Here is a 23,670-nt window from a genome sequence, read left to right on the forward strand (position 1 = left end):
ACTCTTGTAAGAAATATGCATAGTTAAGCAAAACAAATTTCCATGTCAGCCACATAAAAATGTATGTATCATTGTATATCTTGAGCCTGAATGTTTTTCAACATTCATCTGCTGTTCAATGATTACATTGATCAGAATTATTAAGTCTTTGAAAGCTGTATGTTTTTACAATGTTGTTGCTATTGAATAAATTGCTTTCTTGGTTTTGCTCACTTCAATCTTTATCAGATTGTAATGATTCAAATTTTGTATCAGATCATAATCCTCAAATTTCTCTGCAACTATCCCTTTTGTCATTTTTTATGGTACAATGATGTTTTATTATGTTTGTTGAATTTTTTTCCCCAATTGATGAGTCCCCCCCTTTAGTTTCTAGTTCTTTACCACTATAAAATGCAATTCTGTGTATATTTTTGTAGGTATGCATCCTTTTCCTCTTTCTTTGATCCCTTATGAGTATATATTGGAGTGCGGAAGGACTTGAAGCAGGTAGACCTGCCAGCAGTTTATTGCAAAATTCCAGGCATGAGGTGATGAAAACCTGCACTAGAGTGGTGGTAGTGTCAGAGGAGATAAGGTGGCATATTTGAGATGTGTTGCAAAAGTGAAATTCAATAGACCTTGGCAACAGATGGCATATGGAGAGTGGGGGTGGTAAGAGACAGTAAGTAGAGGACTGGGAGGATGATGTTGCCTTCTAATAGGGAAGGTCTGGGGGTGGGGTAGAAATTAGGGAAAGATATTGAGTTTGGTTTTAGACATGTTTAGTTTAAGATGTCTACTGGACATTTCAAGCTATATGAGATATAGTAGGAGATGGGAGATTGGAGAAAGCAGAAAGTCTAGAGAGGGATAGGAAGATTTGGGAATCATTAGCATAGAGGCATTAATCAAATCCATGGAAGCTGGTGAAATCACTGAGTGTAATAGTACAGAAGGAGAAAAGAAGAGAGCCCAAGACAGAACCCTGAAGAAAGCCCACAGTTAGACGGCATAATCTGGAAGAGGATCCAGTAAAGGAGACAGAGAAAGAGAGGTCAGATAGGTAGGAGGAGGATAATGTTGTCCTGAAAACCTAGAGAGAAAAGAATATCAAGGATGAGAGAGTGATCAACAGTGTCAAAGGCTGCAGAGAGATCAAGGAATATGAGGACTGAGAAAAGGACATTGGGTTTGGAAATGATCAGTAACTTTGGAGAGAACAGTTTCAGTGGAATAATAATGCCAGAAGACAGATTGTAAGGGGGTTGTAAAGGGTTGAGAAGAGAGTGAGAGAAGAGAAATAGGATGGAAGGATCAAGTGAGGGTTTTTGAGAATGAGCCAACACAGGTGTGTTTTTAGGCAGTAGGTAATGAGCCAATAGACAGAGAAATTGAAAATAAGTGATAGAGTGAGGATAGGAGAAGGGAAAAATCTATTGGAGGAGATGGGATAAAATGGGATTGTCTGAGGTTAGCCTTAGTAAATAGTAAGGTAATATCATCATGTGAGACAGGAGTAAAGGAAGAGATAGTCGCAGAAGGCATATGATAGGAAATGAAGACGAGATGAAGAAGGAGACCAAGCATTTTGCAAAGTTTGCCAAATATCCTTGCTCACTTAGTCTAATTAGCCTCATAGGACCTTTCTTAACCTACAAACAAAAGAAAAAGCAAAGACAAAACTGATTTTTGTCTCATATAGAAACCTGGTCGTAATGGATTTTCCAATCTACGTGCATCTCTCCCACAGGAATTTGGGGCCTGGAGTCAACTTGGCATTCCCTCTTTTCTCAAATAAAAAAATCTGTCCCAGGTGGAATAATTCCAATGATTCCCTCAGAGCAAAAAGCTATCCAAGTGGGGTAATTAGAAAAAGTATTCCTTTCTATACAGGGCACATCAAAACAAAAAGTTTCCCTTTCTATTCAATACACTCTAGAATTCTCTATGGGTTTCTCTAGTATGAGCAATCCACATAGAGGTCCAGGACATTTTCTCCAGCTCCCTTTTCCAAAGGACACCCAAAATTCCTCCATGGATCCTTGCAACTGTCAGGGCAAACCAAATGGAATTGTCGACTTTCCCATCACGGCATGAAGACAAGTTCGAGAAGTAGCAAAGACTATCAGCTACTTGTCAATTTTAGGTATAAGCATTCTCATCCTAAGAAGCTATAAGAAATTTTGCTTTCACAAAAGACAAGCAATACAGTATATCTAAAAAGAACAATATGAACATTTTTACTAGATTATAGCATTCTAGTGATTCTAAATTTCTTGCAGTAAACTTAATACCAGTACTTATACAGGACTCAATAATATAGAACTTATCAATATACCAATCTTTAGGCAGGATTAATAATACAAAGGTATCAGTACTTAAATAGTCAGATAATCAAAAATGAAAAGTTTATAAAATTAAAACAATGGAACTGAAATACCAGGAAAAAGCAAAAACAAGAACAAAAACCCAACTATACACTTACAGCCTAAAGAAACCAATTTGCCAAATTTCACTAGGATCTCATAGGCTCTAGGACTAGCTCAAAAATCAAAAGTCCCAGATAGAGCATCTCTCCACGGGTACCTGCAAAGCAAATAACCTAATTTTATCCCAGACAAGGTCCCACATGTAACAAAAGGGAGTACTACAAAGGAATAATTATTTCAAAAAGTTATCATCACAATATAAACTTATTTTCCCCAAACTGTGGGAGGCATAATTTCCCTCCCCTTTTGTACTTCCTCAGTCTTTTGGGAGGGGAAAAGGATTAGGTTCATAACTTAACTCAGTTCCTATAGAGCATAGTTACAGTTCCAAGAGCAAAACTCCCTTGGGCTTATGTTCCAGGCACCCTAACTTCTCAGGGTTTCCATGCTGAGCTGGCTAGCTGCACTACCCTATTTGCAATCCTTGTTCCAAGATCACTATGGCTCAAACTCCCAGTCCCATAAGGTTCACCTCTGAAACCTGAAACTGAGAACAAACAACACAGAATAGAAGCATACATCCCAGGCCTACTTCTTGGGGCCAGGATAAAAAGGGTGGGGACAGGGGAGGACAAATTCTTTCCCTCTCACAGGTTCAGTTCATGGAGTTCATTCTGGGAGTAGCAGATGAGAATTGCCAAAAAGAGTGTAGCTGAAAAATTAGCAGAAAAGAGAGAATGGCTCAGTCTTGCCAGTTTTAAAGATGTAAACAGCCAATTGAAGGCAGCTATCTTACTCATATGGTAGATGATACAGTGTCCTCCATGTTATGTAAACTGGGCATGCTTCAAAAACCCTCAAGTGTACCTCCATGTTCTTTCCCTAACTCCCCCTCCCCCACCCAGACCTTCCTTATTAGAAGATAATACCATCCTCCCAGTTCCTCAGGCTTACAACCTTTGTTGTCTTCTACTTACTCTCTCTTACCACCCCGACTCGCCATATGCCATGCATGCCCAGAGAAGCTGTGGTTATACTTAACTTGATAGAAACACACACACACACACACACACACACACACACACACATACACACCCCTGATAAGAATATATACACATATATGTATATATCACATATATGTAACCTAAACTCCAAAGCCCTTTGATACAGGACTCTCTCTTCATTGATGGAGATCAATCCCCTGTGCCTGAGTGACAGTTGGGGTGGACTTGGTGAGAGTGGGAAAGAAGAGAACTTTTCAGTTTGCTCTGAGTTACTTGAGTCTCTTCAAACTCTATGATTTCTTCAGGTGTTTTTGGTTTCCAGTTTTGAGAGAAAAGATGGAAGAAGCCAATCCCACTTCAGGTTGCTGAAGGAAAAGACTCTGGGAAGAAGACAACATGAGAGGAGTTGGCAGTCTCCATCTATCCCTACCTCATTACATTAGAAATCTTGGGGAATTTCCTTTTGGGTGAGATCTCCTTTGGTTGAGCTCTATTATCCCACTCTCAGCAGGATAGCTCCTTCATTCTGTATTGTCTGTATATGCACACATATGTTTCTCCCTCTCTGTCTCACTCTTTCACATACACACACACACACACACACACACACACTTTTTTCCCCTCTGATTTCTGTTTGGCTTTCAAATTGGATAAATGGTCCTCTTTACTAATTTGTATATGTGTTAATCATGGAATTAATATTTTGAGGGAAAACTGTGAATATAAAGCTTGGGGTCATCCATCTCCCAATAATGAACAGTGATCAGAAGGTTAGCTTAAACCCAAAAAACACATCCCCTACCAGGGGTGGAGTACTTGTGGCCTTAAGGCTGATGGGGTATGGTCTTCTGCTAAGACCTTTGCCCCTCTCCCCAAAAAGAATTTGGGTCCCCTTAGTCTATGGGCCCCAGAAAACCCTTAAACTTTCTTTGACCTCACTCTGGGTCTCAAATGGTTACCTGAGGCTACACTTCACTCAATGGCCATTCCTTATACTTTTCCTATTTTCCTTTGAAAACCTAATGAAACCCTCCTATATTTCCCACCTTTGATCTTATCCAGACCACATTCAAATCTCTTCCATCTGGTTCACTTCATTATCTATTCCCATTGTCTATTCAACCTCCCAGACATTCTCATCAGAATTATCCCCAAACTCCTCCCCCAGTCACCCAGATCTTCTTCCTAGCCTTTCCTTTGGTCACTCAAAATTACTTGAGCATATATAAGATCCACCCTGGGCCCCATTTAAATTCTGAGACTTCCTTATGCCTGCTCATCTTTACGGTGTCCCTAATGTTCAGATTCCTTAAGAGTCTGGCTTGAATAATTTATCCCTAATAAACTTTGTCTCTGGCTGAAAGCAGATTTGGGTCAAATTCTTTTGGACAGGACCTGTGTGTTGTGATTTTGGGGTCCCAGCACCCTTAAACCTATAGACCTCATCAAGGCCACATGTGGCCTTCTAGGTCCTTGGGTGTGGTCTTTTGACTGAGTCTAAGTTTTACAGAACAAATACTTTTATTAAGGGGATTTGTTTTGTGAAGTTTGGATTTAGTCAAAGGGCTGCGCTTGAGGACCTAGAGGGCCACAGGTGGCCTTGAGGCCACAGGTTCCCCACCGCTGCTAGACTAATAATATTCAAGGGAGCAGCTAGATATAATTCTAGCTTGGTACCCCCCTGTCTCTGAGGAGAGCAGAATAGTGGCTTCTGGACCCAATCTCCTGGTTCCTCTCTTGGCAAGAATGAAAATCTCCCTCAGAGAAGATGGGAAAAACAGGCTAGAGATGTTTTTGTACCTCCCTGTAAGTCACACAGCAATCCCTCTGTGCTACTTGTGGGTGCCAGCTCTCTTTCACTTTCTCTTTATCTTTGTCTCTCTATTTGTTTATCTGTCTATATGCATGTATGTGTGTGTGTGTGTGTGTGTGTGTGTGTGTGTGTGTGTGTGTGCTTCCTCAAAAGAAAGTTAATTGCATTATGCCTTCTTCACTGGGCAGATTATTGCCATAATTGCCAACAGATGGACTTTAATTTAGCTAATACTTTCATTTTCTTAACATGCTGATTCACTCTTGCTATATGCAAATTAACCTTATAATACCGAGAGAAAGAGTATTGAATTGTGTGTTGTATGAATGCTACAGATAAAAAAAAAAGTTGTTCTGTGAGGAACTTGAAAGTCTTGGAACAGTGTTCACTGTAACATGTCTAAATTCTAGACTCCTCTTACCCCTAAGTGAAGCTCTAAAAAGGACTCTTCCGCAGGTCTCTAACCATATAAGCACCATTCACAATCACACTGGAGATTCACATCCAAGCATTCCAGAATTTCCACGTAGTAAACAACACAACTGTCTCTCTCCTATGTCTTTCTCCTGTTCTCTACTCTCTTACACTCTGGAAAACACTTCCTCTGCTTAACTGTTTACTACGTCTACTTTCACTATATTCCTCAATAAAAGAAGATCACAATGAACTCATACTTTCATCACTCATATTCTGAAAGGCTAACTACCTTTTCCCTGTTTCTGCATTTGGGGATCTTATTTATGTCATGAATTTAGATGGTACTGAGCCAGAGCGATGTGTGCTATATCTATTCAAATGCTTAGACACTTTCTACCAGTTATAAATCTTCATTATTGTAATGTCAGGTGCATTTCCAAAGAGAATCTGCTAATGGCTAGTACTGTGCCTATATGTAATAACATGAACATTTAGTGACAAATTCACATGATCAATATTTTTATAAACCTGAAACTAAAAAATAATTCTTGAAGTAATATTTGGTGAAGGAATACTGCCACCAAGTGGATAATAATGAGACAACTTGACATTTCCTCTTAACTGATACAAATGATTGTTAAACAGCCCCTGACTTTGTGCTGCTGGAGCCAGTCATACTAATTTACACAGCCAGTAGTAAAATTGTGGATCTGAATTCCCCAAAAGCTGGTAGAGGGTGAAAGCATTAATATCATGACTTCAGAAATGGTTTTAATAAATTAATGAAAAAATTAATAAATACATTTAATAAATAAGAGGGTGATGACAGCTCCACGATGAGTTGTATAAGGTAAAATCTATACAACCAAAGTTGATAGAAAATTAGAACAGCTTTATTATGAGGTTCGACCAATAGCAATCCCCCAGTATATACCTATGCATAGACAGTCCATGTGGGACTATGATCATAGGATTGGGGAGATGGGCTTTTATACACAAGGGTAAACAAAGAAGCAAGAATTTTTTCAGGTGGCTCCAGGCTGTCTCAGTTATCATAAAGACAAACAATTAAAACTGAGGGCGGAGTTGGACCATCTGTTAGTAAGAGCTTTGGCTGTTGTGAGACTCATAGCGCCATAAAAGGGGGCAGGACCCTAAAGTGAATAAGGACCAGGGACAAGATGGAGGGACTTTATAAAATGGAGTCACTTTGGTTACTTTACTACCTACAGTTATCCCCAGTCTTCATTCATCCTTTGAACGACAGCAAAAATATACGATAAGCGATAACGTACTATATGCTAGGCACTGTAAGTGCTGGTGATACAAATGAAAAAGTGATACAGCCCTTGATAATAAAGAGCTTACACTTTAATGGGGGAGACAACACATACAAGGAATATTTCAGTGTAAGTGGGGAAATAGGGCAGGTGGTGTCTGATTTGATTATTATTCTCAGAGAGCGGGAGGAGCTGTGCTGGTTTGGTGTAAATGAAGCTAGTGGGGGAGGCAGTTACCTAAGAAGGAACAACGGGATTGCCTGCTTAGAAAATAGAGCGGGGTCCTGTTTGTGGCCCCTCTTCCTTTCTTTGGCTGTCACCTCTGTGCCTTTTTTCTTCCCTTGCACTAGGCTGGCATCTTTACGGGGAAGAAGAATCTTGCAGGTGGAAGTATGACAGGTTCGGCCCTGGGAAAATTACTTAAGAAGAATACTGGTGAATGTTTTATTGTCTTTCGGAAAAGCTTCTTCAACTGGTTATTCATGGGAACTATTAAGCTTTTATTGTTTGAATGGCAAGCTGACTAGCTCCCTTTAAAGAGTGCTGAATCTTTTACTGCTTTCCTGACTCACACCCTCTCCCCACAACCTCTGCTCTCACTGCCATCTTCCCTTCTAGAGATCTGTCATAGTCCAGAACAGGAGATTTTGCACAACCCAACCCAGCTGCAATGGAGGGCAATGGAAAGTAGATAAAAGAGCACAAGAGAACACAAGCTTTCCTCTGAACCCCAAATCTGTTGGGAAAGTGCTGGCGTGTTGGGGAGACATACTATCTAGGTGGTAGAGAAAGGAGGAGACAAAAAGAACGAACTCATTGTGACCTAATGAGGAAATAAGAGCTCAAAAAGCAATTGTTCTCACAACCACCTCAAATGAATCTTTGTGTGTGGGGGGGGAGCGAGATGGAGGGGCAGGGAGTGGGATGGGGCAGGGCACGGTAGCAGCATGTTTCCTGGATTTACAACAAAAGATTGAAAAAAAGGACAGTACCTTGAACACAGGCTCCTTGAGGGCGGTGACAGTTTTTGCCTCTTTTCTATCCTCAGCACTTAGTATAGTTCCTGGCATATAGTAGGCACTTAATAAATGTTTATTGATTGAATTATCTTTCCAGCTTAGTAGACACTGACCCAATGTATATTTGACGTAGGTTTCACAAACCCAGGTTCATCTTCATATAAATGTAATGCATCAAAGAAATACTTTAGTGGAAGGTAAGTATAGATTTATCATGAATTGCCATAAATATAATAACCTAAAGTTTAACTCTCATATGTATGTGCAGGGTGTTCCAAAAGTCTTAGTGAAGATCTAAGCTATTAGGACTTTGGAAATATCCTCTAGAATGTGTGTACTTATATGGGTGGGGGGAGACTGCCTCAGTGTTTGTGTAGAAGGATAGGGATTGGATCACTAATTTCATTGGTACAGAGGAGTTTAGGTTTTATGGGAAGTCTTCACTACATTCCATTCACTAATAAACTTTTTCTCTGGCTGGAAGAAGATTTGAGTTGAATTCTTTCCAACAGGGACCGGCATCGCAATCTCGGGCGTTCCCAGGAGCACTCCCAAACTTCTAGATCTCTTCATAAATCACCATCTTCCCAATATTCCCACCTTTTGCAATGATGCCACCAAGCATCAAACTGTATACATAAATGTAGGGTCTTACCACATTTTTTGTAGAATTGCTCTGCCTCTTCAACCTAGGCAATTGACATAGGTTACATAAGCTAGGATAGTTTCCACGATGGTCTTCTTGCAAATATTCATGACCTGGATGCTACTTGGCCAGACCTGTGGTCCCTTATGGACACTGTGGCACAGCCCCACTGGGAATATTACTGAAGAGTTTCTCTCTGCTTCCAACTTCTCAGTTCAATTCCTTGGCTACCTTCTCTTATGAGAAAATTGGGCTCTGCTAAACCCATGAAGATAATAAGCCAGAGGTATTGTTATGGCCCTTTTAGGAAAGCAATTGCTTTTAACCATAGGACTAGTAGCAGATCTAAACAGCAACAGCAATTACAGTTTTTAGATCATCTATAAACTTTCACTGACTAACTCTTGGCACTCTCCATGTAAGATTCTTGTTCAGTGACCAATAAGGGGACATTCTGATGGAGGAACTGAATCCTAGCCATCTTAACATTTTTGTTATAAATGAAACCAGAATAAAGAAGGAAGTTGAAGATAAATGAAGGATGGGTCACAGATACTCTTTGGAGAAGCAAATAAAGGAATTGGCAAAGTTGGTTCTATCTAAAGACCATAAGAAAACTTATTTCATAGGATGTCCACCTTTCTTTTATTCCAGTACTGATGGTAAGTATTTTTAAAAAGACAGCCGCAAATATAATTATATTTGCAGCAGGCACAATGACAGCAGTTGCAGAGAATGAAGGAGCAGGGAATTCCATGAAAAAAATCTCTAAATTTAACTAACATATACTCTGACACTTGATTTCTGCAAAGTTGGGAAAAAGTGAGAATGGTGAGAAAATTATGGGAAAGCATAGTTTAGGGAAAAGGAATGAGAGAAACCAAACACTTGTAGACAAAACAAAAGTCTCATACCTTTAGGTTATGAATATTTCTTCAAGAAAAGAATTGACTTTGGGCATGGAGCATATAGCACACACACACAGCCCCCCCCATATATATATATATATGTATATATATATATACACACACACACACACATACATACATATGGAGCAAATGGCATAAAATAGATTCTATTTTGACAGGAAAAATTTATGATTGATGTGGGAGTTATACCTGAATCAACTGTCTGTATATAGTCAGACAACCTACTTGTCAATGTAGAGAGCAGAATTAGTAAAAAGTAAGAATAAGAAAAGGATATGATGATATGTAATAGTTGTATCCCGAACCTCAAGTAATCAGTAATGAGGAATGGGAAATGGACATCAAAAAATACATCAACAGTGATTACAATAATTTTATACGCAAGTTAAACTTTGTAAATATAACATTTAATAAGAAGGCCAGAGTCCAGAAATTGCCTTACTCAATAAATATTTGATTTTTTTTATCAAGTGAAGGGAAATGGGAGACAAAAGCAATGCGTATTTAGAATATAAATTCATTTTTAAAATTTTACAAAGAAGGATGATGGATAATTATAAGCAATAATGCTCATAAAGCAGAGAAAAAACAGTACAGGTAAAACAAATTTGAAGAAAGTTTGTGAAGAGAACCAACTAAGTAAAGTCTCAAGGGACTTAAATGATAAGTAAAGGAAGGCAACAGATAGAAGAAAAATGGAAAAGATCTGTAACGATTACTATGAGAAATTGTTTTCATTTTCAAGTGCAGTCTTTACATCATAGTCCTATACGTACTTATAGGCAAAATAAGTATGGCATCAAGGAAAACAAAGATGGAAAAATCAGCTGTAGACAAAATGTATTTAGAGGTAATCCATGATGAATGAGATACAAGTTCAAGAGAACAGTAGAACTGATATAGAAGTTAGATGAAGAGGGGAAAGATACCAACAGCATAGAAAATATTTTAGAGCTTTTTCATACCCCCAAAAAGGCAATTGAGAAAGCATCAAGAGCTACAATTCTATATGCCTAGTCTCTCACCTGAACAAAATATTTAAGTCATCTATACATAAATCAGGGGCATCATCAATGAGAATATTAGTAAGGAAGAGACAGGATATCACAAATGATATGCAGCAATGTACATCTTCATAATTTTATAATTGAAAAATGTACAGAACCATATATATGTACACACATCTACATATATTTTATATATCTACGTACACACACACACACACACACACACACACACACACACACACACACACACACACATATATATATGTCATATGCATATAAGAACCATTGCTAGTATTGTTAGTTGATTCCCATCTCTCGGACTTAGTATGTGTACTTTTCCTCTCTTGGTCTCAATTTCTTTGTCTGTAAAATGAGGGTGTTGGGCCTTTTAGGCCCCTTCCAGTTAATTTGACACTGTGAACTTTTATATAAAGAGTAAGCTCCATTTTAATATTCCTGAAAAGTCATCAACCAGACTCTATTTGAAGACCTCCAGTGAAAAAGAACCCAGTATCTTCTGGAGAAATCCATTCTGATTGTGGACAGCTTTAGTTACTAGGAAAGGTGGGTTTTTTTTTTCTGTTTATTTGTTTTACTATTTTGAGATGAAATTCTTTGGCATTTAAACAGAACTTATTCTGTAAAAGGTACTCCAAGATAAACATTGAAATAACAGCTTTTTGAAAAAAAGTAAACAAAATGAATTGTATTCTGACCCAAGTTATTTCCCTTTAAAAAAACCTTAAATGTTCAACAGAGTGAGCTGAGAAAAAAAAAACCAAAAATAAGAAACAAAAATAACTGTCATCTACCCCAATTCCTAGCCAAATTCTGACAGCAGGCCTTATATAACATGTTTATTAGATTACACAGAAATAAAAACAGCAATCTGAAAATAATGTTTTATTTGATTTTTGTTATATCATAAATGTCAGCTATTTTCAGAAAACAAAGCCAAAATTTTGGAAATGTGGAAAAATTCACATACAAATCTTCTACAGGAACTATACAGAAATATACAAAGCATTAATCATTGTTTTTAAGAACTAGTTAGAATGCCCCACATTCTACACTTCTGCTCAGGTATGTTGTTCAAGTGAAGTACATTGTTCAAGTTAAAGTGAACTGCAAAGGAGCAAGGAACTGAAAGAAAAATATTTTATAAATGTTAACTTATACATTTTGTATCTATGTATTATCTACAGTAGTTCAAATAAATCACAGCATGCAAGCAGTAGCTCCTAAAGAAATGAATCAAAATTATGTATACAGTATCATAAAAATAGGTATTACACCAAAATACAGACTATTCACACCTTTGGACACTGATTTTAAAATATTACTTGCATTGATTCTTGCTTTAGGGAAATGAGGGGAAGGAAAAAAATTAAATAATTCCTAGCCATGTGAAAGATTACCTTTCACACTAAGCTCAAATAAAATTATGTATTAGAGGCACAGGGGACAGAGTTCTGGCCTTTGAAGCCAGGAAGACCAAGGATAAAGTCCTCCATCTGACATTTCATCGTTGTGTGACAGAGCAAGTCATTTGTCCTCTCTGTGGTCCAGGCAGAGGTGTCAAACACATAGTTCATTTCCACCAGCAACATTCTACACTGTGGCTTGAACCTGATTAAAGTGTGATTGGAAAATGTTTAACAAAATAAATAAAAATTCAACAGGACACTGTTGTTGTTCAGTCATTTCAAAGTCTTTGTGACCCCATTTGGGATTTTCTTGGCAAAGGTACAGGGGTGGTTTGCCATGTCCTTTACAGATGAGGAAACTGAGACAAACAGGGCTAAGTGACTTGCCCAGGGTCACATAGCTAGTGTCTGAGGACAGATTTGAACTCAGGAAGATAAGTCTTTTTGACTTCAGACTGGGCACTCTATCCACTGTGCCAGTTAGCGTCCCATACAATAGGACATAACATTGATATGTTAAATATTAAATGAAAATGTTAAAATAATGTTAAGATCTGGTTTTCTAAGCCAACATGCAGCTGGCAAGGAGTCTTATGTATGGTTTCTATTTTAACAGGCCATAGTCTTTAATTAAGTTTGACACCAAAGTTCTAGGCAATTCTCTAATACTATAAGATACAATAAAGGTGCCAACCTGCACTGATGGAAGGGGCTTTGTCACCTAGGAGTTCCCTGTAGCAATGTATAGGTCCATATCCCCTGACTGTGGCACCAATCATTCTAAATAGCACAGATAAAGTGTCAGATACTTTAAGTTTTTCAACATACAATTTCCTTTAAAAAAAAGTGATCATCTCCTTCCCTTTTAGGAGAGTCAAAATATTACAATCATTTTGCAGTACCTTTTAATCATCATTTATATGATAGAAACTTTAAATCTAAATACATTAGCGGACAAAACCATAAAGTAAGAAAAATGAAATTCACATAGACTGGCTTCTTAAACCTTGAGACCATCATAGTGTACAGTAATAGATCCCTTTAATGAGAAAAGGTAAAGGTTGAAAAATAAGAGAAATTTTGAAGTTATGAAGTTCACTAAAATTATATCACTTTCAGAAGCATCAAGATGCTTGGTTTGTTTTAAGCAACACATTCTAATCTCTAAGATCCAAGGGTTTACTTACCCCATGTGCATAAACAATGCACATATGTATATGTATGTATATATACATACAAACACACACATATATAATACCTGTATAATATATGGGTGTGTGCATATCTATACTACATAAGAAAGGGGATTATGTCAAAAAATGTTCAACATTTAAACCAAGTTCTTATCACTCACAGTGGAGAATGCAGCCAGATGAATAAAAAGCTCTGTATTATAGAGTATAAATATTATTTGTCTAAATTTCAATATTGTCTAGTACATCTAAAAAAAGGTTTAAAACAGGGGCACTAGAATGGGCAGTACATATCTAGTGGTTTTCTCTTTGAAGTTAAGGGAACTGGCCTTAGGTGACAACAAAAATCAAATAACAAAAATGCCAAAGAAATTGTACACTCTGTAGCTAACATATATGATACAGTTTTTGGAGCCGTTTAAAGCCACACCTTAAAAATCATTACACTTAAAGAATGACATCATGTAAAAAAACCCCAAAATAATATCTTTTGTTAGCAAAATTAACTAGATTGGTCTTTCTTTCGAGGCAATCAGGGTTAAGTGACTTGCTCAGGGTCTCCCAGCTAGTAAGTGTCAAGTGCTGAGATCGCATTTGAACTCAGGTCCTCCTGACTCCAAGGCCCGAGCTTTATCCACTGCGCCACCTAGCTGCCCCTTAGATTAGTATTTCTAATGAAATATAAAGTGAAATGTGCATATTAGTGATATATTTACATTCACATGCAAAGCTTAGTGACACCTTTGAACTTCCTCCAAAAAGAGAATCAGTCATATTCTAATTCTAATTCTAACTAAAGGAGAAATAGTAGCATTACCATCCAGTGAAATGTTTGTTGAAATGTACAATGCTTTGGTGGAGTGAAGGGTATGAAATATCATGCCTTTGCTTAAGATTTGGCTGAAAGATTAGACGTCCAATAAATGATCTAAAAAATATACCGAACCATCGTGAAATAAGCAAGAACAGAAATTCTGTAGTATAGCAAACGGCTTCTGATCAGCCAGATTCAATGCTATATGTCACCGCCTATAGTGAATAATTAAATTGAAGCAAAACCCAATGACTGGAAGCTTGAGCTTTCAGTATAGATTTCTAGCAAAATGAGGTTCTTTTTTATACTCATTTTTTATACTTTACAATGGTTACAATATAGGGAAAGAATCTCAGTGCCTTTTCTCTAATAAACATAGCAATTTACCTACATCACAATTTATTAGCCATTTCAATTTTTTTTGATGTATGAAAGATTTTGTTCTTGAAGTATGAAGATGGAAACCCCCTTCCCCACAAAAAAAGGTCCAAGTCCCTTCCTCCACCCACTCTAATAAACCAAGTAGCTACATCAGCTGACCTGTGGAATCCATGCTTAAGTATTTGAAGTAAATCCTTTCTAATGAACTTTTCTAATTGATACTTCAGACATCGATTTCTTTGGTTCGAGACAGCATTTGCTGAGAGGACTTTTGCTATTCCGTAACCTAGTTTAACCACAAGAATTTATAGGGTCAGATATGGAGGAATGGGAAGAGAAGGAAAACGAAACAGCTGACATCAAATTTGGTAGTGTTATGGGAGAAATATCTCCTCTTTGAGTTGTGTGGTAGAGAATTGTTACTGAAATAAAACTACCACAATGCAGAAATTGTGGAGGTAAGACAAACCTAGGTTTTATTATGTTTAATAATAGGTTCAGATCTCAGAGGAAAAAATAAACCTAAATCCCAGTTTGGATTCTAACAAGACTTCTTATAGACAAAATTACATCAGTGACAGAGAAATATTTCTTTTTCATATTACAATCTTGCTAATTCCTTTTAGGTCACAAAAGTTAAAGAAAAGATAGATTCCTATGCTTCCTTCAATGCCATAAAAGTTGAACAAACTTAGTTAAACAGGGTCATAAGCTCAAATATCCCCTAGGGAAAATTCAACAGATTGTAATAGGTAAACTAAGTCTGGTTATAAATTAAACACTGAGTTTGCAAAATCCTACGTTTAAAAAACCATAAGGCTACATTTTAAAGTCACAATGGGTTAACTTACATGTCATGAAGACTTGGCCTCCCACAAAGGGAAATTCTTCCACAAATAAAATATTTTGGGAGATTTTTAAGCTAAATTGCTGTGTTCCCTTCTTCCTCTTATTTGGTTTCTCATCTCAGGAATGTCAGGAGTCTTCCCTTAATACTATTATTATTCCATGAGTCAGGTTAATTATACACACAAAATTAATATACATAGACATTAAGTAAGATGAGGTTAATACTAACAAAAGACAAGCTTTCAACCAAAAGTTGCAGAAGGAATGGCCCTGAGCTCTGAATAATAAAAATGAATAAAAGGATATAATTTTAAATTCCTATTACAGTAGTGCTTCCTGAACAAACAAAAAAATGTACCTGATGTTTGTATTTTTTTTCTCTCACACAAGGGTACTGATTTTAAGTGAGAATTGAGAGTCAAGACAAAGCAAAGGGAAAATTCTGTCGAAAAACATGGTGAGACCTAGGCTCTTGGCTTTTGCTGGTAGGGAGATTTCAAAGTAAGTCAGCTAGCACTTGATCAGAAGAAAACAAAACTAGTCTAGGATGGAGAAAAGGCATAGTTTCTATTATTTCAAATTAATCTCATTAAACTTTGCTTTCTTAACCAGTCTGAGTACAGTAAATCAGAAAAGTCAGAGCTTTTAACCTAAGACAGAAATCCAATTGTATAAGGCAGCAGAGTGAGAAGTAGAGAATGATTAAAAAGAATCAATGGATTTTCAAGATAATTTCATGTGAAAAGCCTGCTTTTGAAGATAAGGAGAAAATAGATAGTGACGGAATAAACATAATATTCCCTTTAAACAGGTATACTAGGAATTCTCCTGGTAGAATTTAGGAGGCAGAACTAGAATTAGGTTTTATTTGTTTTTAAAGGGAAAAAATAGCCTCAGGAAATTGCTAATCTAGTGGTTCTACTTCGCACCATGGGCTTTAGATCAGATGGGCAAGTTTTCTTAGTACTGACTGGGACATTTACATAAAAACAGAGCATCGAAGATACCCTTGTGCCAGCTCAGCGACAAGCCCTCACAAATGGTCAAAAAGGGATAGCTTCCTGACCGTAGAGCAGCTGAATCTGCAAATACTGAAACTAAAAAAATTTGTGTTCCTGCATCACCAAACAAAAATAATAATAGGCACTAAAGTTGCGGTAGTTAGTGAGGTAGCTGAGGTGACTGCAACTGTGGAGTGATTTGGAAGAAGAAAACAGTATGACTGTTTTTCATTGTGTTTTTCAAGGTCACCAAAAGAGTTTCACAGGTCATCAGAGCAAGAATGGTGAAAGTAGGTGGTAGGAAGAGAAAAACTAAATATTAATATACATAAACATTAAGTAGGACATTGCTTTACTTAAATATAATGAGCTTATTTCTTTTTTTTAGATCTTAAGTAGAAGTAAAATCTTTCTAAAATGTATAATAAAGGATATTAGAAATATTGTGCAAAAAGAATCGTCTTTAGGGAATCTGAAATGCAAGAATTTAAGCCTACACACAAGAAAATAAAGTTTTAAAAATAAAACTTATTAGAATTCCTTATTTGTAAAAACAAAAAAGCAACAAAAACTTAATTTCATTCCTATAAGCACCGTGCTTTGAAACTTTTTCTGATTCATACTTTATTATTTTTGTTTGTCATAGCTTTAATTAAAAAGCAAACCAATAAGCTCTGGAGACCTCTAGATATTCCATTTTTTCACATCATTGGCATGGAATTACAAGTATTTTTCTTTTGGCAGAAGACAGTTCTCTGTAGATTTAAAAATCAGTTTTATGATCAGACTGAGAAATCACCACACTATACTAATGCCAGCAGAAATCATGGGAATCATCACTATTTAGTTTAGAGCAGAACTCTATGAAGAAGTCAGGGTATAGAGCAAGATGAAGGGAAGTAACATCCAGTGGAATGTAAGCTCATTGAGGGCAGGGAGTCTATCATGTTGTATTTGTATTTGTACTACCTTAACAATGACGTCAAACTCAAATAGAAATGGATCCTTGCAGGCCATATATTGATGTAGGAAACCACAAACTGACATTATCTATATGGTATTCTTATTTGTTTTGTTAAACATTTCCCAATAATCTGGTTGAGGTTCCACTTGGGAGTTGTGTAGGCCTTATGTGACCAGTGGGCCTAGACTTTGACATCTCTGCCTTACCTAATAAATACTCATTGAATTTCATTGAATTCAATCAAACTTTTCTGCTGAAAGATTCATCCTAAATTGTCTAACTGGCTCCACTACCAGGGTAGAAGTAGGCTTAACAGAATTCCATACAATATCCAAGTCTTCTATATCACCTTAATATTTAGTAACTGAATGAGACCAGAAAGACCTGTTATCTCATATAATACCACAGGGCCTTAGAGGCGGAAAGGAGCTGAGAGAGTCTGTCTAATGTTGTATGTCTACCTTTGCATTTCCTTTGCTCTGATTTGAGAAAAAATCTGTTTTGTTTTGTTTTTTAATTAAATAAGGAATTAAGCCCTATCCTTTGGGCTCCTGGAATACTTCCAAAGGAGCAACTACTGTTATTGATTCCTTTAGTTGGGGGTGCCCGGAGAGGGGAGAGTCATCAAACTATTCCCCAGGGCCTAATTTACCAGTTGCCAGTTTTTTAATCACTCACAAGCTAAGACTGATTTTTACATTTTTCAATGCAATAAAATTCAGTAAAAACAAAAACAAAACTCAAGCAACAGCCTGTAGTTTGCCAACCCTGCTTTAGTTAATATATACATTTATCCTTTTTGACACTTCCAAATGTTACTTCTGGGATTAATTACCCATTAAATGCCTGGCTAACCTGGAGTCTTTGAGGAAGTGAATGCCCTAAATATACTCATCACATACAGAAAAAGGGGCTCAAAATGTTTTGAATAAAGATAAATTTAAAATCTCACCAATATGATTGGAGTAAACCTGCCTGAAGCTTTCTAAGCAAAATTGATAAATGATACGTCTTCTACCTTAATAAGAACCATTAAAAAATAAATTATATACTTTCCTTTCTGCCCTGTTCCTAATAACAGACCCCTGGAAAAAGAAAAAATAGAACTTGGATAAAAACTCAAGTAGTTAGACAGATTTCATTCTTTCCTCTTAATTGGTTTAGTTATATAGGTCAGGTTAGATGATAGAAGTACTAATTCCCTTTCACTACACCTTTGAGAAAGGGTGCTTGAAGAATCAGATTTTTGAGAAGGGTTTTGATTTTAAAGAAAAAATAGTACGTTAGGCAATATATGGAAGAGTGCCTCTCTAGAAAAAAAATAGACCTCCAAATAATTTCTTTTCCTATTTTCAAAAAATCAGGCAAAATTGCCCATTTAGGAAGGCTGATGGTATACTTTATAAGAACTATCTCATTTGCTTGCTAAGGCAATATCATGAAACATTGGAATGATGTATTTCAACAAACCACACAAAAAAGAGAATGCTTAGAAAAGCTGTACTTCAAATCTAAGCTTGCTGGAGAACAGGTTTACCCCTTAAAAAGATAAAGCTACTGAAAGCACATGAATAAAATATTTCAGAGGACTTAAAGAAAGACTGTTACTCCTTTCCAAAACATTTTGATGTAGCTATAATCTCATCAATGTGGGCATTCCCTGCAGTAGTACACATCATAATCCATTCATGCTTTCTTATCCAATATAAGTCTTATAATAAATGTCTTCCCATAAATTCTCCAGATGAGTTCCATCTAAATTGCTACAGGTCTTTCCCTAGATCTCTTGATATTGCATAGATAATAGTGGAGCACAAGTTTCTCATTACCCTATAATTTTGATTCTTCAGAGATTATCATATACAATGATTTTCAGTTATTTTATCATTACTGAAAAAAATAGGGTTTGCTTCAAAGAGAAGGTCGGGATTGCTGAATGTGCCAGTTTCTCAAATTCTATCCTGCCTTGTCTTTTCTTGCTTAGTTCTCAGCCTAGCTTATTATCTATCTACAGTATTTGTTCAAGATATATGTGCTGATGGACCTAGTTAATGGACTGAGTAACCAAATGTATTTCATTTTCAACAATAGATATTTCTCATCTGTAGTGTCTTGATTCTTGATTCAGTCCACAAAATATCAACATAAGATTGAAATATCTCTTCTATTAGAGATTTGCCCTAAAGATTATCCAAGACAATAGTTATCTTTTGTCTAATATGCATGTCCCTGTTATGCCTCACTTGATATTTGTAAGCAGTGATTGTCGAATAGCTGCCACTATCCTGCTATTTATAGATATGGTGGAAAGGGTGCTGAATTTGGAAAATTCCAAATGTTTTATTCACTACCTATACGAATGTGGGCTTAACCTCTCCAGACCTCAGTTTCCTCATTTGTAAAATGAGGGGGTTGGACAAGATGACCTCATGTACTTTCTAGCTCAAAATCTGTAGTCTGAATTTTAACCAAGGAGAACCTTTAAGGCTGCATTTTGCTATGTATACAAACAACATGCATCCACACACACGTAAAACAAAGAAGGAATAGACAAAGTGGGGTCTAGTCTCTGTACCTTTCTTTCAGTCAGTTGTGTGACTATAAAGATATAATCTGCTATAGAACATCATTTATGAAAATTTGTTTCTACCTCATATTTCATCAAGGGTTTCTTCCATATGTGTATATATTATTCTCATAGATATTTTGTAGAGGTGAGAAAGTGGCCATATGAGATGGTACATATCAATATACTGTCAATCACTTTTCCCATAATAATTGTCTATAATTTTTCCAATTATTTGGTTTCTTCCTCTTTTTCAGATGTCTTAGGAATCTACCTCTCAATGCCTTAAGTGTCTGAAGTTACAAAGGAAGTTAGAAGACAGAAAAAATAAAACTTTAGAGAAATGATTATTTTGGAAGACTTCATTGCTTTTGAATCCTGAATAAAAGAGGGCTGTCTTCACACACTTGGTACAATGAGAGGTGCAGCAATGGATGTGATAAACAAGATAGGATTGCCTTTGAGATGGAAGTAGTACCACCAAGAAAACTAGAAATACCACAATGTCTACATAGCACAGCCTTAAGATGCACACACATGTATGTGTATATGCATATAAACACATACATACATACACATATACACAAATGAAAGTTCCCACCTTGATGTTGAGCACTAATTCATGAATGAACAGGCTTGCCAATAAGGGATCTTCAAAGAAAATCTTCAAATATATTATTCCCAAGCAAGTTATTATGGGAAAAGAAAGAACAGTTTTCTCTTTCTCTAAATTTGGTTTTGGTCAGAATGTTCATGAGGTCTCCATATTCAGGATTTACTTTTGCATTATTTTTGCTCATTTCTAAGATACATCTATTCTGATATTAAATAAAGCCTGTAAAGGTCAATTAGACACTGTTCAAATTATGTAACCTCATGGCACTTTCCAAAAATAAATTCAATCCTTAATATTCACAAATACTTTCTTATTAGCCAAGACACACAACACCCAATTCATAAATGCAAACACATATTTGTCAACTAAACCATTAAACTTTTGCTTTCAACAAAATTCTGGTTTTTTTACCCCTTTCTAAGCCTTAGGGAAGGAAAAAGTTAGTTTCTAACATTACCAAAATTACAAAATCTGGTTAGCAATATTGGTATTTTGCTATTTCGAGGATATATGAAGGTGTCACTAAGAATAGCAACCTGAGCATATTTGTTTTTAAAAGCATTGTTAAGTTACTGTCTGGCTTCAGATGAGCCAGAGGCACTATATACTAACTTCCATTCAATCAGCAATGTAGTTTGTCTAACTGACCAACACATTGTTATGCTACTATACCAAATAACTAAATGAACAGGCTTCATTGAATTTTTTTTAAACACTGGAAGTAACCTTGGAAATAATCTAGTTCAAATTCCATATTTTACAAATGAGTATATAGTGAGACTAAAAGAGGCAAAGAGACTTGTCTATTAACACAGAATACTTCACTAGAAAGATATTGATTTACACTGGAATTGCTGACCACCTTTTATAGTAGTCAGGAAATATGTGTATAATAAGGAGAAAGTCCTGAATTGTTGAAATCTAATTTATCAAACATTCCCTGGTATTTCTGCAAGACATATTAATAATTTCTACTCCAAAGGATTTTATATCTTTTTTTTTATAATGCAAATGGGTGGAAAACCCTCCCCATGGGTCCAACTTGGTTCCAAGTTTCTAAAGTGAAATGGCAATAGTTAGTGCCACATGTAAGGGGTAAAACATCTTTCCTTTTGTGTAATGTAGCTGAGATCAGTGAAAAAAAATGGTTAGTAAAATTACCCAGAAGTATATAGTCTCCTCTAGGAAATACCCTTATAAATATCTTAACCACTTCCACACAAATTATAATAATTGCTAATATTATATAGTCAACAATATGGTATTTCAGCTCTAGAATATCAGTTGTACATTCACTGTCTCAGCCTAAAATTCACTCTTAAATTGAACCTTTAAATTTTTTTCCTTTGTAGTGGCCTGATCCACCTAACAAGTATACCATCTATAAAAGTGAAAGGGCTACCAATCCTCACTACTTGAAACATGAAGTATCTGGAAGACAATTTTTTTCAGATGAATTGGCAAAGTTTCACGTTTATTTCCCTAGTCTTTTTAAAAAGTTTGTCCTCCATATGTTATGCAAATTTAAAATTTGGTTTAAAGGTATATGACTCAACCTGAAACATTTTTTTTAATCCTTTCACAAAATCTGAACCTTAAGTGAGACCAATTTGTTACTCTGGGATTCCTTTAAACAGTCTATTATAATTCTTTAATCTAAATTATTTTTCACAAATAATATTTTAAAAACATTTTCTTGAATGTTAATGAAGTTTTTGGCATGGAAAGTTACTTCTTAAGAAAAATAGTCTTAAGGAGACAAACCTTAGAAAATTGAAATGGATATTTTTAATAAAGAAAAATAAAGAGAAAGATAACCCTGTGTTCCAGCTTCTTCTCTCCCCATCCTGTTATACATAGTAATCAGTTCCTGAAAAAGTTCTCCATGAAGAAGTTGCTTTATAATTCCATGTCCAGGACTTTAAGTCATCTTGTCATAAAGAAGGATTTTGAAAAGGAAACATCCAGTCACCAGTAATATTTTAGGTATATCATCCTTGAATGTTAAATTCTGCTTTTGAAAAAAAAAACCCTCTTCTATATCTTCTTCCTAGTTAAGATTATAAAGGACACTAGAGAGGTGACCCAACCCAACTGGACTGAGAAGTTGAACACTTGACATCCAGAAATGTAATATAGTTTTTAAGAGCTGGGTAAGATACTGATCTGAAAAGACAAGACAAATGCCTTTAATTGCAACTTCTAATTTTCTCCCTACTGGAATGTTTTACCTCTCTGCTCGGATTTTATATCGGAGGACAAAATAGGCAATGAGGCGAAGGGAGATGAAGAAAATCCCAAGAACAATAAAGTCCAAGTAAAGTTTGGCATTTTCCACATCCAATTCTTTCAGTATGGCTTCTGATTTCTGAAAGTGGCAAGTCTCTTCAATGTCACAATGAAGATCTTCTCTATCCAAACCATAGATAGAGAGAATGACTCCCTCAAACCCATACCTAGGAAGGAAAGCATTGATTATAATCTAAGAATTCCACCATCACACCAACTCAACAACAGTCACTTTCTTCATTACACTAACCTAGAATTTTAGAATTTTAAAGCTGGAATGATGCTAAAAATATGTTGGTCTGACCGTCTCACTTTGTAAATGAGAAAATTGAGGCCAAGATTTTAAAAATTAAAGTTTACTCGTTACAGGTAACTCAGCCAACCTGCTTGCACAGCTACTTAGTGTCTGAATCTTCACTGTAACCTTGTTTTCCTGACACCCAGTCTAGTACTCCTTCGTTACATTAGGCTACCTGATCCTCCACATTTTCTCATTTATTGGAAGGATAATAAAATCTACGTATTTTGTTTCCCGGAGAGACCTCATTTTCTTTTCTCCTATCACGAGTACATTTAACATTCCAACACATTTTACTTTTTTATATAATGTCTCTGTGTTGTCATAATCTAGGTGCCTTTCTCCTTATTCTTCCACTGCTTCCCTTTCTTTCAAAGAAAACTCTCTCTTAGAATAGCCACAGCTGATCAGCAAGAAAAACAATTCTACTTCAAAAAATAAACATGCTCTGATAATGAAACATACTAGTGCTCTCTTCATGGGAAAAAAGTTGGGGCAGAATGAATTCAATCAAATGAATTTAATGTGTTAGAAACTTTAGCTTAATTGCTTTTCTCCTAAGTGAGGATTCAATCTAGATGGGAAGGGTTTTTTTTTCCTAAAAAGTGCCTGTGACTAAAAGACAAAAGGCATCAATAAAATGTACTTTAAATGCTCTGAACAACTTACTTGATATTAAGTAATATGTTAAGATTTGATTGAGCAACTTGCAAAAAAACTAAAGCTCTTATCTAAAGGAATTCCAT

General features: G+C 36.1%; 1 protein-coding gene across 1 annotated transcript in view; it reads right to left on the reverse strand.

Moving 5' to 3' along the window:
- Window positions 1-11,416: 11,416 nt before the first annotated feature.
- ABCG1 (ATP binding cassette subfamily G member 1) overlaps window positions 11,417-23,670 on the reverse strand; it is a 110,989-nt gene continuing 98,735 nt past the window's right edge. The window contains exon 15 of the mRNA XM_020973903.2: window positions 11,417-22,793. Coding sequence (XP_020829562.1) covers window positions 22,565-22,793 — 229 coding nt within the window. The 3' untranslated portion in view covers window positions 11,417-22,564. The remainder of the gene's footprint in view (window positions 22,794-23,670) is intronic.

The sequence above is a fragment of the Phascolarctos cinereus genome, unplaced genomic scaffold (assembly GCF_003287225.1).
Source record: "Phascolarctos cinereus isolate Bilbo 61053 unplaced genomic scaffold, phaCin_HiC Scaffold_726;HRSCAF=1367, whole genome shotgun sequence".
Taxonomy (NCBI): domain Eukaryota; kingdom Metazoa; phylum Chordata; class Mammalia; order Diprotodontia; family Phascolarctidae; genus Phascolarctos; species Phascolarctos cinereus.